At 39.2% G+C, this 17,957-nt stretch overlaps 1 protein-coding gene across 1 annotated transcript in view; it reads right to left on the bottom strand.

The window, feature by feature from the left end:
• Positions 1-649: 649 nt before the first annotated feature.
• LOC100486125 (serine/threonine-protein kinase Nek11) overlaps positions 650-17,957 on the bottom strand; it is a 149,763-nt gene continuing 132,455 nt past the window's right edge. Inside the window, exon 16 of the mRNA XM_002933660.5 lies at positions 650-994. Coding sequence (XP_002933706.3) covers positions 775-994 — 220 coding nt within the window. The 3' untranslated portion in view covers positions 650-774. The remainder of the gene's footprint in view (positions 995-17,957) is intronic.

Raw genomic sequence — 17,957 nt, forward strand, 5'->3', positions numbered from 1 at the left:
AAATAGTCAACGTGTGCGAAAACACGCACGCCATATTAGCCATACACGGCATTACTTTCGTAAAACTACTTTTCAGAAAATGACCATTTCCCTGCAAACTGGAGGCTGCATCACTCTAGGGCCAACACATACTTGAATAAATCCCACTGCAAAGTCCATATTGTGTTGCCAAAAGCTCATGAACTGTACTTTTCTATAATTACCGCCTGCCCCAAGTAGGTGTTAATTTTCACACAGACAAATGCGATATTTAGCGCGTCTAAGTGTTTGTGAATCATGCGTTAGTATTATTTCTGCGTGCAAATTAACGCATGCGGTAGCGCGAAATTTAACGCATGCGATATGTGACTTAACGCACGTGATAATACTTAAGCGATATGCGTTATCGCACTTTAGTGAATCAACCCTACAGAGCCAGGAAATCCATGCAGACATGGGGGAACATACAAACACACTGAGGGGCGTATTTATTATGCTGTGTAAAACAAATTCGCCGAAAAAATGGAGTAAAAAGCTGTGTGAAATAAATGGAAATGATCGCCATCTGAACGCCGGATATTACGCCGTTATTTTCCATAAGTTCCGGTGGAAGAAAAAATGCGTAACAATAACGCCGATTTTACGCCATTTTTACACGGCGAAGCCTGGCGATGTGTGGCGAATTTTCTCGCCGTTTTTTACACAGCATAATAAATATGCCCCAAAGTGTTACTGTAAATGTTGAAGACTCAGTAAGACAATTTAATGTCCAGAGCGGAAATGAAAACCAAATAACTAGAGCCAGGAAAATTGACTCTCGTGTTTCATTCTCTCTTCCAAAAACAGGAGCTGCTGAACTTGTTGGCAGTGTTGAGGATATAGTCGCATCTCTTGTGGTTCAAAAATGACCTGTTCTTGTGATTCCTCATAGTCAGAATCCTGCTGGCTGTAGATGTGTTTTAGGTATTCATAAACCTTCAGGAATCCTTCTTCTCCCAAACACTGCAGACAGATTCTAAAAACAGAGAATACCAGTAAAAAGATGCAGCATAACATATTATATATATATATATTTATTGGCAGAATGCTTAATAAAATTACCCAAGCATTATCCAATACCTAGTACTGTATAAAACAAGAATGCAAATCACCGGTGGGATGGCATACGAGGCACAGCGATTTGCCGAAGTCGCAGAAGTTGCCTTGAGAGGAAACTTTTGCGACTCCGGCAAATCGCAGCGCCACGCCGCGTATGCCATCCCACCGGCGATTTACATTTTCGCCTGTGGGACGGCATTTTGGGGAGATTAGTGGCTTGGCTCAATATTAGTTCCAAGAACTCAATATTCAATATCAGTTCCAAGAACAAGAACGAGAATGTAAATCGCCAGTGGAATGGCATACGAGGAACAAAGATTTGCCGAAGTCACAGAAGTTGCCTTGAGAGGAAACTTTTGCGACTTCGGCAAATCGCAGCACTACGCAGCGTATGCCATCCCACCGGCGATTTACATTCACTCGGCGACTAATCTCCCTGTCTGTCACAGCCCTAATACTGCATAAAGCAAATAACCAAGGTTTCATAACTGCATTGTTTTACTTGATTTTGTTTAATATTGTCCCACTAAAAGTCATACATTTTTTAGGTTGTCTTAAGCAAGTTAATAGACAGATAATAATATTGTTGTAGCTACAACTCAATATTAGTTCCAAGAATATCCATTTAAATAAAAAGTACCCCATAAAAATCATTCATGACAGAATCCTTTTAATGATGCAGCCAAATGCCTTGGTGCTTTGCAGATTTACACATCCAAACCCAGTAAATAATGAAGCTTTATTTTGTTTCTTTCTCTTTTCGTGAATACATTTATATCTCTTTTATAATTTCTTTTTCCTGGTGGGGAAAACAATAAACCCTTTCAAGATGGAAGTGAATGAACATTTTTCACTAATGTAGCTGCTCTTTTCAAAAAGAGTTTTCACAAAGGCTGCTTCATATCTCTCTGCTTTCTAAGCTTACCTCAGCTGAACAAATAATATTGCAGGTCCTAATTTTATAAATAAATATATTGACAAGAAATGTTCTGTACCCAGTGGGATAGCTCATTATGGGCCAGCTAGGCTGTCCATATGGAATGATCATCTTTATAAGCCGCAGTGTGAGCTATACTCTCAGCTTGTTACTGACTAAACCAAATAACCTAAATAAACACAAATAATCATCAAGGGGCACACACAACTGACTAAGGAAAAACAAAAAAGGACAGATAGGCTGAAGCAAGGCCTAGAAATGATAAGGGAAATGGGGAGAGAGACAGAGATGAGGAACCTGATAAAAAAGAGATAAGTGTGAAGGACAGGAAACATTCTGTGAAAACAACAGAAGGCTGTTTTTCTGTTCAAGCTCCTGCTTCTTAGATACCATAAGAAGCAGGAGAGGATAATAGGATCCTTACTGATTTATAGTCACACGCACTAGTGACTTCATGGGAAACACTGTGTTATGGAAGCCAATGGACTCCAACAACAGTTAGTTGCATATCCCTTCACAGTTAATTAAACTCTTTACATTAAAAATATATTAAATATAAAAATCTATTACATGAAATAAATCAATTCATCGCATTTCTCTTCAGCTATCATGCTCTCAGTAGAATTTTCTTGCATTCTAACCTTATGCTAGAGATGATAAATCTCTGTGTATAATCTCCAGTTTAATTTCCTGTTGCAGGATAAACATGGGACATATAGAGCTGCTTTATAGGCACTGTGCTATCTGGCTAGAATTAAAGCTAAAGGTAAAACCTAATCTAAAACCATAATGTTATCATTTATCCTGATCCCAAAAAATCCTTCTAAATAATCCTTCTAAATAATAATCAGCAGCAGACTTCTTGCAATGTAAACTTGTTATGCGCCATCTTTAGCAAGCAAAGTCATAATACATGTACATTTAACATTGAAAAATATTGACACTAAATATGCAAGAAATCCACAACTAGTTGTGGGAAAATCTATCAATCATTATGTAGTTAAATGCAGCAAGGTTTAAAGCGCTCCCACAATCAAAATGCATTAAAGAGCTTGTTACATTTCCAACCTCTGTATCAACAATTTGCCATATTAATAGCAAACACAGCAAAAACAGAAGCACAACAGCCCCTTCGTCAGAATTTATTGGAGTTCATGTTGATTGCAACATTAATTTCTAAGCATTTGATACACGGTGAATGCTAACCAATCAGAACTGGTGCCACATGCAGACAATTAATTTAACATGAATGTGGGATACTATTTCCCATCAGAAATCCTGGGACTGAAATTAATTTAGCTGGATTCTGTCTTTGGTTTACAAATAAAAAAAATGGAAACCCTGCATTATAGGAGAACATAATACTGTAGTACATGTCTAAGACTGAGATTTGCTATTAAGACTCAAGCAAGTAGTTCAAATAATGTTCACTGAAAATCAAAAGTTAAAGAATATTTGCAGATGCCTATAAGATATTTCACAGGTGAAAGAAGATGGGTTTCAGGATAATTGTTTTTATACTTTGTTCTACATAACTTACATATTCAAGGGTAGGGAGAATGGAAGGTCTGGGCTACTCCCACACACGCTAAAGCCAACGCTAAAAGGTGTGCAAATGCCCTGATTAGAATTTTACATCTGAATTGCAATATATATGAAGGACATTGAATTCACTAGTGTTGAACCTGTTTAATATAATCAAGAGCCATTAATATCAATGCAAATAAAAAGGTAGGGTTCATGTCATCCCTGCAGTATGGTGGCAGCCAGTCAGCTTCCTATAGAACAAGCTGATTAGAGAGGTGCTTGGCAAGAATCTATTTACTGTACATATGAGTTCACTAAATGTCTGTGTTATCACCTTCAATGCTTATTCAGTTACTTTTATACCTAAATGCAACAACAAGATATCCTGGTGGTTCCACACAGGTGCAATTTCCACGTTAGTAAAGCAGCTAGCTTCTTTTCTGCCCATGCCCAACCATAAATGCACACAGCGGGCCATTATTATAGTTACCACGGCTGGTTAAAGAGACCTCAGTAACTGTGCTAATGGGATGATTGTTTTCACAAAAAGCCAAGGTCAGGTTGCAATGCATTAAAACAGTTTATTTTGGTGTTTACTTTATTTTGTAGCATCTGATAAATCCCCATGAGAGTGTTGCTTTATTGCTGGAATATACAATAATTGTATATGCATTTCATTTGGATTGGGATTATTATAATGCTTTACTGTATATTTCAGAGCCTGAGATTCTCCAGGCAGCAACCATTTTAGTGGAGTATCAGTATTAGTACATGTGCACCCTAGTGCCTTAACATTGTTGTTCTTCTTCTTCTTATTGAACTAGTTTCTGTACTTTAGTTAAGTTTCTTAAGTCTTTGGGGAAAGCACATTTATTTAAAAAAAACTTTTCATTTTTAAAAACATAATGCATTGATTTTAAACTACAAATAACCATAAATATGAATGTTTTTATGAAAATTAGATCCAAAGTGCTTTGCACAAACCACCATGAGCCCATTTTGAAAAACAAGGAATCATCTAAAGTACAATTAGCCTCTGTGGTAGGGAAATGGTTACTTTTCAAAGCCAGCAGAATATTTTTGAACTGTAGTAGAGAACTGACTTTAGCTCAGTGTAAAGCTGTCACCATTAACTCTGTCTCTGCCATGGCAGAGGCCAAGATGCTAAGTCTGTGCTAAAAATATGCCAAGCATCGAGCTCCTCATAACCTGTGAATAAAAGTCTATCACATTCCCCCAGAGGGGCACTACAGTTGGGATTGAATATTCAGTTCCACTCAGTGGCTTTGTAGTGGCGACACACATATTGGATTAAAACTGAAACCTTTAAGGATCTGTCTCAAGCTATTACCACATAAAAGCATTTCTTTTCCAAATGTATTCTCTATTAGCTTGACATTTCCACCGGGAAGCTGATGTTAGAAAGTACTTACTGCTCCAAATTTTGTTTCCTGTTTTCAATAAAATCCATAGAGCTTCTGCTGTCACTGCAGGAATCTCAAGCGTCTATCTGCCCCCATGTATTGTCTCTAACCTGTGTAGGCGCCCACCTTCTCCTGGACCCACTGTAAAGCATAACATTCCCAGGCTCTGCCTGTTAGGGAAATCTTTGCATATGTTAAGCTTTCATTGCTTCTTGTTGTGAGGAAGCATAATTCAGTACAGATGTACATATTCCCTAACACTGATTTTTTATTATATACCAGTGAATGTGATCTTTCTCTACACAAGCAGTATTGTTTTTCTTGTTGATCAATACTTCTTTCTTTATTGTTTCTACAGTGTTTAGGATCCCAGCTTGCAGAAAGCAGAATTAAATACTTTAATGTGTACCTTCAAATGTGTAAAGGTATATACGGTGCAAATTAAGCTACAGGGCCATGTAACCCATAACAACCAATTAACAGGAAATATTTTATGCAGCTAATACAGATACTAATCATCTTCTAGAGCAGTTTCTGTTCCAGTGGAGCTTACAATCTAGATTCTCTGTCACATTTACATTACATTCAAATAGGACAATTTCATCAGGAGCCAATGAACCTGAACATATATTTTTGGAGTATGGAGTGAAACCTCTGTGCCACACTCAGAACTGAATGGTGGAACACAGAAAGTTAGAAGTGCAAGTTACCTTGCCAGTTCTTTGTTCAAGTGACATCCAACAAAAAATAATCAAGACCAATATGGAACACTTAATTTATAAATGTACTTACAAGGCATGGCACACCTGGCTAAAACCACCACAACTCAACCTCCACCCTCCTGTGTTCTTTGGTGAGTACACTGATCCACGCTACCCCGTATACAGATGGATCATGGCAATGACTAAGTAGGGACAGATAAGACAGAATAAGACATCACAGGGAAACTTCGGACAAATTCGGAAAACGAAGTGCCGAGTATACCTTCGTACCAGCAAATCACTTTAATGATGGTGGGAAGGAATTCAGGGGAGATTTTCCTGCCGTGGTAACTGAGATTTAACCGCAGGCGATGTGTGCCACCAGCCTTAGGTGCACTATTCAGCGTGCAGCATCTTGTTTTCTCCCCCTATTAAAATTCATTTAGAAGCAGATTAACACTAGTTGCCAAACTTTTTACATACCCCCCAAAGGTCCAACCATTGGCCAGGACCCCCTTAGCAGGTTCAGATTTTGGTCTGGGTTCCCCCTTAGCTTAGGAAATGAGTACAGATCTCAGAAAATATTGCTTATATCAATAGGTAGGTTTTCACCTACAAATCTCACCCTAGCTTGCATTCAAGTTGGGCTTTTAGGTATATCTAAAAGAGGAAATGATCACTCTTCCCAATACACACTCTAACTGGCCTTCATACTGAGCACCCTCTGGCACTGCTTCAAGGCCCCCAACAGGGGCCAGCCCAGTGGTGTAACTAGATGTTACTGGGCCCCACAGCAAATTCTATATGGTTGACCTCTTCTATCAAGACATATTAAAATTGCTATTTTTTTCTTGTAGAAGGCTCCCATACCGGATTAGTATTGTTCAAAGTCCTTTATTCTCCATCAAAACATTAAAACCGCCTGATGCGTTTCGTCCACACTGGACTTAATCATAGCCAATAGAAAGCTATAATGTAGACAACAAATAATCTATAACTGTATATAGTGTAAATATTGTTTTAGTTTAAATAATCATTTATGTGTAACAATAGCTTGATTTATTATTCAATATATTCATTTTCAGTTACACTTATTTGTGTGGACTAATTGTCTGCTTCTCAAAAGAATGAGGACACTGGTAAGGGGGGGTGAATAATATTACTATTAATATTATATTAAATCTTACACTTACACCTGTAATTCAAATGAAAGAAACAGAAACATGCAGCATGATGCACCACTAAAGTAAATGATATGTAGCATAGGTAAGAGATAGTTGTTCATTAAGCTATAAGGACCCTGCCCCTCTCACAGCAGACTTATTTATCTCAGGACATGTACATGTGTAAAATACATGGCTAAACAAACCTTGTTGCTTCTGTATTAATAATCTATGACATTACTTGTTGCCAACACTTTCCAGACACCTGTTTATTAATAGCACCAGAGTGTTAGTGGCTGCCCAGTTTCCTCAGGGACCCATAGAGGGCACATACACTCGCTTAGCCTTATGATAATGGATAACCACTCATTAAAAGTAATTTACACAAAGTGCCTATTTTTATGTAATATCTCTCAGGCTTCTGTTTACTTATTGGCTGTTATCTCATCAGTTATGGTTTTTTATTGTACTACTTACATTTTAGTGAATATATATATGTGCTTCCATCAGTGGCTGGAACGCTTCTGTTACAGGTGCTAATTACCTTACATAAGAGGATATTATAATTAGAGAAGCAATGTGCTGAATCAGTTACTGACAGGGACAGATGCTTTACGTAAACTGAAAGTAGAGTTTTCCTCATGCTGATGAAGAGATGAAAGGAGGTGATTCTGGTAGACAAAATGTTTAACTTAACAGAGGCCTTACCTATTACTTGACTTCACTATTCCCTGATTCTGCAACCTTATAAAATATGCTGGCAAATTAGGAAGAGAACACAATAATATTTGTGTGTTTAAGAGTTACAATGACTTTTTATTGCTCCCAGGCAGAAGTTCCCCTGGGTAACATAATGGTGCTTTGCAATAGACATACTGATTATTAGGATCATGAATCTTATCCAGTTACTAGTTCCATGACACTGTTTTAAACTTGGCATTTGAACTTGAACAGAAATCCTATGAGTTTTAGTTCTGGACATTTATCACATAAGAGTAGCACTGACAGGCTGTGTCAGTTCAGCAAAGGACACCACTTTTCTGCAATAATCTTACAGCTTCTGTCATTAAATTGGCAGCTGTACCAAATAGACCAAAGCATGTACCTCATTAGCCCTGGACAGCTGTGGGTCTCTGCATGCAACCTGCAAGCAACTTGATATGTTTCCATGGTTACTTTAAGACATATTTTGGTCCCCGGCATATATTTCTCAAAAGGTGCACTGCTAAAAACAACAACTCTAAACTCATTGCTAAAAAGTTCAAACGTCCTGCATACTTTCTAGTTCTTGGCTTAACTAATTGGTCAATTTAAGTAGCCTTTTTTATTCCCAGTTTCTACATCCAACATTTTCTCCAGTATCTGCTGGTAGCATTGGTTCAGGGTGGGAATTCCAAAGCTTCCCAGTTTTCACCTAATCTTTTCTGCGATTAAAAGGAGGACTAAAGCAGAAAGCTTAGCTTCTGCCCTAAATAAGTAGGGCAGAAATGTTGTCCATTATGTTTTGGCCTTTGGTACCAGCCCCAGGGAACCACAGCCCTTTAGCAGGGAAGATCTGTGCCTTCAAAGATGCCCCCACATGTTCTTCACATGTTCTTTGCTGCTATCAGTTGCCTGAGCTTAGGGACTAATACACAATATACTGTATACATAGAGTATAATATAAATGTCACAAAATAAGGCTGTTTAGTAAATAATACAGATTATTAGTGGATGGCAGCTCAGAAACTAGAGCAATTCGCATCAGAATTTAAATCAGCGCTGTAGCATCAGCTTATATGCTTGATGATTTGTGATGATCCCTAGTTCAGTTTAACTTCTCAGCAGTTACTCAGAGCACACTGAGCATGTGAGTGCCACTGACACTTCTAATAAAATCCAAGATGTGGACAATTCTGAAAGCCTGTATCATTACTTCTAGAGATGCTGAACATTTTAGGCTGGTGCAGTAGGCTCAGTATGGGACCTATTATACAGAATGCTTGGAGCCTTTTTTAGGTTTTTAGGATAAGGGATCTTTTTGTAATTTGGATCTCCATTCTTTGTCTATTGAAAAAAATACTTAAACATTAAATATACCCAATAGGACTGTTTTGGATCAAGTACAATGTAGTGTTTTATTATTACAGGAAAAAATTATTGAATTATTTGATTAAAATAGAGTCTTTGGAAGATGACCTTCCCATAAGCCATTTTGATAATGGGTTCTTGGATAACCGATCCCATACCTGTATATAAAATATGGTCATATTCATTTTTAATGTTTAGTTTTCCTTTAAGATAGAACCCCCTTTCTTCTAATCTTAAAGGGGTGGTTCCCCTTTGATTTAAACTTTAGTGTGTTAAAGAATGGCCAATTCCCAGAAAATTTTCAACTGAATTTTTGAATTAGTTGCCATTTTCTTCTGACTCTGATTCTTAGTGTTTATATATACAGTATATATATATATATATATATATTGTTTCTAATCAGGTCCACTCCATATTCATTCATTTAAACCAGACCCTAGTTACTAAGGAAATTTGGACCCTAGCAACCAGATATCTACTAAAATTCCAAACTGGTTAGCTGCTGAACAAAAAGTTACATTTTAAATTAAAAAAAAAACAACAAATAATAAAAAATTAAGACCATTTGCAAAATGTCTCAGAACATTACTTTCTACATAACACTAAAAGCTAACCCATTAAAGGGTCTACTGAAAGGGTCTACTATTAAAAATGCACCATAGAGTTTATTGTTTGATACCCTTTTATTTTTATACATTATGATCATATCTTCAGTTAAGTACACAATAATAATCCCAGCCCCCTATCCTTTCTTCCATGGACTCTCCATACCCTTTAAAATATGTGCAACATTGGGCAGATTCATCAATTATGGGATTACAAAAACTCAGCCATTCCCTTAGGATCAAACAGAGGGTTTTTCTGTGGTACTCTAATCTCACATTTTGATAAATCCTCCCCATCGTGTGTGCATGCAGTTACACTACAATTCTGGGTAACAACCCTGCATTGTGTATAAAAAAAACTGCAATTTGCTTCATTTGCAAAAATATAACTTTGCATCATGCGCCACATTTGAGCATGAAGCTTGCCATATTTATGTGTAGGGATCAACTGTTTATTTTCATGTAAAAACACAGAAAAACATAAAGGGATAGCTTACTCCTAATTTACTCCCAGTTTACTCCTAATCTGCATTATCCCTTTGCAGTACTTTGGCCAGTGTAAGTAATGTGCTAACAACATTCAGCACATTGGACAGTGTAGCACTGTAACTGCCATTTCAGAACCTTGGACAGTTCCTCTGTGGGACTATGCTGCTCTCTAATGCCAATAGATAGTTGCACAGCATTTGATCTTTGCTATGTTCAGAGTCATTTGCTTTCCTGTTTCTACCTTTAAGGTTATTGGCACAGTAGGCAATTTTTAATGATTTGTCACCCAGCATATTCTTGTTCTATGGGAGGGGGACAAAATTCTAGTTATCATCTGCCATTTAAAGTGAATGGGAATCAATGCTGTGTGTCAGGTCCTGTTGGATGACAGAAAGCTATGAGCTAAAAATGCAGGACTGCATATTTTCAAGTCACTTGACATGACCCAGTGCATAGCAGCAATTTGTATTCACTTTAAATGGGGGCAATTTATAGCATAGAGCAAGAAAAGCTTTGGGTGGCAGGACACTATAAATCAGCCATCATCAAGCTACTCTTAGAAAACAGCATTTGGGACATCATCCTAAATGTTTTACAAATAAAAAACAACAGGAACAGGGTTGACATCTGAGTTGCAATATTTCTACATTAGTGATTTCAAATTTGGCAAGACTGATAGCTGAGTTATTTTATGTTTATACATAATTTTATACATAGTGCGTAGGCAAGTCCTTGGGTTGGTTATAGTGGACTGTTGTGCGAGGGTTTTCGAGCCATGGGCCCCAGCCTTTGTCATATTTATCTGGATGTCCTCTATTCTTGTATGTGATTTCCCTATAGGGAAGTGCTTGGTTTACCAGTGTTCTGTTGGTTTACCAGCTGTTTAGGGTTGGGGATTCCGATGATAACCATTTGCTTGTTATGTGGGCTAGGTAGAGGAGTTCAGCTATTGCTGGCCGACCGGGTTGCCTAGGGCACCCGGTCGGCTTGGCCCGCCCCTGCTGGGGATCCCATTACATCATGAATGAATTGGGTTATTTGCTTCCAGTAGTCTATGATGGGTTGGACAGGTCAATATTATGTGGTAAAAGTTGGGGTTGTCTGCGTGGCATCTAGGGCATGTTGTGTCTGTGTTTTGTTGGAAGTGTCAGAGAGTTAAGGGTGTTAGATATGCTCTATGTAGGATGTTGGTTTGGATTGTTCATTCCCTTGCATATGGGGAGGCATATTAGGGGGACTCCTTTCCATTCTCTTGCTCAATTTGTCCGGTGTTTCCTTGCCAAGCTAATTTAGAGCAGTCAGTGTGTGTGATGGTGTTAGGTTTTAGAAGTATATTGTATAATTTAGATGTCATGCCTTTGGCATGTCCTGCTTGAATGGTAGTGATGTAGGGTCGGGTTTCAAGGGTTGGATATCCTAGGGGGTATTGTGTTGAGAGGACATGTCGTAATTGTAGGTATCGAAATAGATAATGGTTGGGAAGATTGTACTCTTGTTTTAATTGTTCGAATGATTTGATAGTGTTGTGTTCGAGGACTTGGCCTAGGTACCAGATGCCTTTCTTTTTCCAGAGCACGGTGTCTTGGATTGTACAGCATTCAAGTAAGGAGCAGTTTTCCCATAGTGGAGTGGAGTGCTCTATCAGTCCTGTTTGATGAGGTACCTGTTTGCTAGCTTTGTCCCATATTCGGAGTGCCTGGGTCATAAGTGTATTGGTTTGCCTGGGGGTGGGGCAGCCCGAGTGGCCTTGGTAAGTGGTAAACTCTATCTCTAGTGGGTATTGGTATTACAGAGGTACAGAGGATAGTCTATTTGCTAATATTTTTGCTAGGACGTTTACATCTGTGTTCAACAGAGAGATGGGTCGATAGGAGCTGCAATCTAGTGTATCTTTCCCTGGCACCTCTTCTAAGGTGATGGGTGCATTGAGAGTTTCTCTATGTTCTGGGGTAAATTTGGGGATAAGTATCTCAGATAAGAAGACTTGTGTTTCTGTCTGCGAGAAGGGGGAATTAGCACTGTACAGTTGTTGGTAATATCGTAGAAAAGGTGCATTAATCTGTTGGGGGTTCACTAGTACCTGTCCTGTCTCATCTTTGATCTGGATGATCACTGTGTCATTTGCTTTAGCTATTTTTGCTAGTAGGGTTCCTGTACGGTCTCCATGTTCCAGGAAATTTTGCTTTGCAAAAAATAGCTTGCGTTTGGCTTTTACCTGTAGATAATTATTATATTCCCTTTCTCACAGTTTAAGTTGTACATAGTTTTGGGGAGTGGGGGGTCTGGGCATGGGCTCTTTCAGCTTGGGTAACCTGGGAGCTAATATGTAGCTCGGTGGCTGTGCTGGTACACTTAATACTGGTTACCTGAGCAATTAGGGAGCCTCTTAGGTATGCTTTGAATGTTTCCCATAGCAAGAGAGGGTTGGTGTCTGGGGTTTGGGCATCTAAAAAAACAGTCCAATCATTTTCTTGTGCTTCTATTTCAGGGAATAATTTTAGCCAGTAAGTGTTAAATTTCCAAAAGGGTGGGGGTTTGTTTTCATGCCAGGAGAGGGTTATTAGGATGGGAGAGTGGTCAGATATTCCCCTAGGCAGGTGTTCTATCTGGGGGGCGAGTGTCAGCGCCTGGTGATTAGCAAGAGTGTAGTCCAGTCTGGATAAAGTCTTGTATGTGGCCGAGTGGCATGTGTATTGCCGCTGTTCTGGATTATGGAGATGCCATAAGTCATATAGCCCTATTTCAGACACCAGCTTTGCAAAAGATGAGGTCCCGTGGTGTGGGGTTGCACCTTGGGATGAGGCTTGTGACGGTAGTTTGTCCAGGTTGGTGTCCCAGGTATTATTGAAATCACCTAGCCATATAGCAGGGGTGTTTGGGAATTGCGACATATATACTGCTCCCTTACGAATTACTTCAGGGTGGTATGGGGGTGGAATATACACATTTAGTAGTAACAGTGGGTGTGAGTTTATTGTACAATTGAGAAAAATATATCTGCCCTGAGGATCGTGTTGTGCAGAAAGCATTTGGAATTGCACGGTTTTCCTGACAAGGACTGTAACTCCTCTGGAGTATTGTGAGTAGGTAGCGTGTTATGCCCATCCTACCCATGGGCATCTGAGGGCTAGTGTTTTACTACCCGTAATGTGGGTTTCTTGAAGGCATACCACCTCAGGGGTGTAGCGCTTTAGAAAGTTAAACACCGTGGCTCTTTTAATTCTGTCATTCAGGCCCCGGACGTTCCACCCCATTACCTGTAGGAGCTGCTAGGTTTCTTTATTGCTACCCTGCAACATAATTTTTCATAGTGGGTTGTACTGTGCCTTGCCTGTGGCCTAGCTGTGTTACAATCTCAGCATGTCGTTTGGGGGGAACATTAAAACATAAAGGGAAGAACATTTCTGGTGCAACCGGCAACCAGTAACTTGCCCAACAGTGGTCCCACAGTCTCTTGCCCACCCTGCTGTGAAATGGACACATCACAGCCTTGTACCCCAAACAGAACTATGTAACAAACAGGTGTATCGGTTGGGGGTGTTATCTGGGGGTTCACCCAGCGGTGTAGTGGTGGGTTGGTAGTTCTTAAAGTTAGAGTCAATCACTCTCTGTGGTTGTAGCGTTTGTGTTTATGAGGTCAGACCCTAGTTGGGGTCTTGTGTGTTGATTTTAGTTACTCAGGCCTCTTGGCGATGCTGGGGCTCTGTAGTTAACTTCCAGCCAGGTATGCACGTCCTCAGGAGATGTGAAAAATGTTGCTTTTCCATTGTGGTTGATGCGGAGCTTTGCTGGGTATAGCATTGCATACAGAACTCTGAGTTCTTGGAGCCTTTTCTTGGCTTGTGAAAACTTAGCCCTGCGTTTGTGTAGATCGATGGAAAAGTCCGGGAAGAAGGATATGTTGGTGTTTTCAAATGCGATGGGTCCCTTGTCTCTGGCGAGGCGTAGAATTGTCTCTTGGTCTCGGTAGTTGAGCATCTTGGCGATGAATGTCCTCGGCGGTGCTCCTGGTACTGGGGGTTTTGGTGAGACTCGGTGTGCCCATTCTACGACGAATGCCATTGAGAAGGCCTCTCTGCTGAAAGTGTTGATCAGGAGCTGTTCCAAAAAAAATGTTTTGCATGTCTTGGCGAAGTAGAGAGATGTCTATCTTTACTTTGTCTATTTTTGCCATGAAGGTAGTTGTGAGCGCGGCAGTTACTGTATTTTGGCAGTTCGTTATGACTTCCAGTATAGTACTCAGTTCGTTTGTCTGAGCCAGAGGTGCAGCGTCTTGTTTGCTGGTGTCCGGAGTGGCGGGAGCTCTGGGATTTTAACTTGCACCGCCATCTTGGTCTGGCCATCGGACTTTTTCAAGTTTATCTCTTATGTCCTGCTGGCGTTTAGGTGGTGCCATATTGTGGGTATGGTATTCAGTGACCTTTACTGGTTGTCTGGGTGCGAATAAAGCGGTTCTGGTCTCAGGATAAGCGGTTCGGAGGTGTTTCGGAGAGGAGCTCTGTACTAGTGCACCCTACTACATCGCTGGCTAGGCCACGCCCCATCATCCTAAATTTTAGTTTAGTTGTTATATAACCATTTCCCCATTTTATCCCTATTTTTATATTCTGCTGCAAAATGTTTATGTCTTTGTTACGAGGCTGCCATTAGAGTATCACTTAGTCAGGAAGTGTTATGTATGTCTTGAATTACACTGAAATTAGAAAGTGTATACTTAGGAGCTATAACTGCAGGGCCAACCATGCAGGAAATCCGATCACTGAGGTCATAGAACCATCGCACAATGGCCTAGATTTATCATGCAGCAAAGTATATGCTGTCATTGATCAACACTGCAAGCCAGAAGAACTGCATTCTATAGAACAAATGTCAGCTTTGTCCTGAAAGGATGATCTGCTCTCGCAATGACAAGATCAAAAAATCATTTGAAAGGATTAAGATGCTACAGCCATGGTGGCTTGTTAATAGGTCACATATAAAAAACAGAAAGCGTATGTCAGTTAACAGCAAACATATGCATTATTTAATATTAGCGCTTGCTGCTTGTGGAACCCATACTCTGCTGCATTCTCTCTATTTTGTGCAAAAGGGGAACCCTCCTATTGCCAAATATAAGCACTCTGATTATAACATTATATAAATTGTGGCAAATACACTGCACTGCACTCCTATGTTAATAAATAGTAAGATAGAAAGGTATTATTTAGATAATCGCAGTTACATAAAACAATGGCCTTGTTGAATAATAAGGTCAAACTCTAGATACAAGGGATAATAATGCTAGTTATGTGGCTGTTTAAAAATAAAAAAAAACCTTTTTTGGCTTGCAATATGGGTCCTAAATTGCAAAGACAGTAAGCTATGTATAAAATACAGACAAATATATAATATGTTTATGGCTGTATGTAATGAGAAGCGGGACTTCCCTTGTTTGTGTCAATCCTGAATCTGGCACCAGAGCTGTATTACTTGATCACCAGCAACCTGAATTATTAATACCCAAAGGAAGCAACGGAAGACATTTTTATCCACGGCTGATTGGGAGGAAGCCACTTCTTTGTATTGATTGTTTTACAGTTATAGATACCAAATAGCTTCTTAAATTGTGGACAAAGCACAAAGCGAGCACATATTTACTGAAAAGGTGACACGGAGCATAATATTTATAGAAAGTGTTAGCAAAATTGAACTCCTGTCATTTGTTGTGAAGGTCGCCCCTCATTAAGGGCCAGATTAAGTAAATGTTGGAAATGAATGCGATGAATTAAGGAGGTACATTCACAAATGTTGACCTTTGTGTGCTTATTATTCCATGTCATTGTTAGAAATGCAATAGCCCTATCTGGACCTATTCTAGAGCAGTGTATCTGTGATGGTTTATAGATATTTATAAGATATATATATAGAGAAAGAGAGAGAACAGAGTGGAGCACAGCAAGGATGTAAGATTTTTAAAAATAAATTTAGATTTTTCTACACACACACACACAAAAATTTCTGACATTTACTAAAAAGTCTGAACTGAAAAAATATGTTTGACTTTTTCAAATTGTTAAAGGAGAAAGAAAGGTAACTGACACTATTGTGTCTGTAATTCCTGTGCCACAGACACGCAGCTTTCTGATCTCTGCTCTTTCCTGCTCCCCCCTCCCTCAAGAATGCTAATAACTCACTCCCCCCCCTTAGGAATGTGGATCTGAGCCAATCAGCAGAAAGCTGACTCATAGTCTAACTAACTGAGCATGTTCACTTGGTCTGGGTGTCTGTGCAGGATTGAGGCATTATGGGAACTTTCTTTACACAGCTCAGCGTTTTTTCTTCCTGTTTGGCTTCTGATCCTCTGAACGGGTGAAATATGGGGAGACTTAAGGGCACTATTGAGACAACTGAAGGTATGCCTGCAGTTTGAGATTAACTCTTTACTAGCCTTTCCTTCTCCTTTAAACAAAAACCTCTGCTCTTTTGACAATAATCTGAAAGCTCCTAACAAATCAAAGCAAAGAAAGATATTCTAGGAAAGGGAACGGACATCTGCCGCTGACTTCTACATGATCCTGACAAGTATTAGCTGGAGTGTTTTCAGGTTCTGATTTTTTGCCATTTTGTCACATAGTAAATATTGGAAAAGTTGCTACATTTTTTCGGCTACTTCTAGCATTAAAAAAGAAATCCAATCCTTAGTAAATGGCCCTCTAATTGTTCAGCTGGACCAACTCTTAACAATTAAAGAACATAACAAATGAAAGGGCTATATATCAATTATTTTTTTCAGGCATTTCTTGTTTTAGTACTCTACAGTATATATCAAAGAGGCTGATAGGACCTTCAGGTTAAAAAAGATGCTATCAGCTTGAAACTTCATGTTATGCTTTGTATTCCTAAATGATCAGTACAGTCTTGTGGTTATGTAATTACGAAACAAACACAAGTGTACACTTGTAATATATCATCTTCCACCATAGACAGAATGAAGCAATGAAGAAACACCCATTCAACCATTCAGCAATAAGCTTGGTTAGATTTAGTGCAAGTTGCTTTAATTAAATCAAATGATTGATTTGTTGCTGTGGTTACCATGCCCTAGTAAATGAATCCTTTTGCCTGTGCCCACTTAATGCTGTGGCCCTACTTATTGCATCAATGATTGTCTAATGAGCCTTCTACTTGTCTTTTGCTTGGGTGAAAAAAAATGAAAAGGTAGTAAATGAAACCAGACTTGACAAATTGTGATAGCCTTGTTGAACTCTTGGGCACCTTTATTTGCAAATCTAATATTTAAAATCCCCACAGTATAGTTTATTTACTAAGAACAAAATGAAAATGTCGTTTTAATTAGCCTCTCTCTTGATTTCAGCGAAGCATAGAAAGGACAAAGTGATTGGAGACGGGTTAGGGTACTGTGCTTCTATTTGTAATCCTACTAGAGCCATCTGAAGAATTAAACCTGCGACCATACGGAGGCACCTGGCAGGACCTTTGCTCACTTGCTTTGCTTGGAAAGAAAGCAAAGATGTCGCCATAGTAACCTCCATCACATTCAGAGCCGCTCACTGTAATTGTCCTTTGAAATAAGTGCCTGTTCCACGGGGAAACAAGGACTTGGAGCTGGCTGCTATGTTATTGTATTGGGATTAGAAATATAACGCTGACAAGCTTAATGCAGATTTCCTTAATGTAGCTTTTTCCCCTTAGGCACACAGTTTATTTCTATCTACTTATTCTTATGTAGGGGGAGATTTTCTTGCAGAATCAAAACACAGGAGTCTCATTTATGTAATGTTAACTGGATGTAATCTGCATGTACTGCATTTATCAACTGCATCTTCTACTGAGGTTGCTCTTATTCAGTCCCTTGAGTACCAGTTCATGTTTTCTTCACTGATTGACAGTCTTTCTTGCTTACCATTGGACCCCAACACCCTGTGAGTAATTGCACCAGGCTTTCATGCACAAACTGAGAGCAT

Source organism: Xenopus tropicalis, chromosome 4 (genome assembly GCF_000004195.4).
Source record: "Xenopus tropicalis strain Nigerian chromosome 4, UCB_Xtro_10.0, whole genome shotgun sequence".
In the NCBI taxonomy this organism is placed as follows: domain Eukaryota; kingdom Metazoa; phylum Chordata; class Amphibia; order Anura; family Pipidae; genus Xenopus; species Xenopus tropicalis.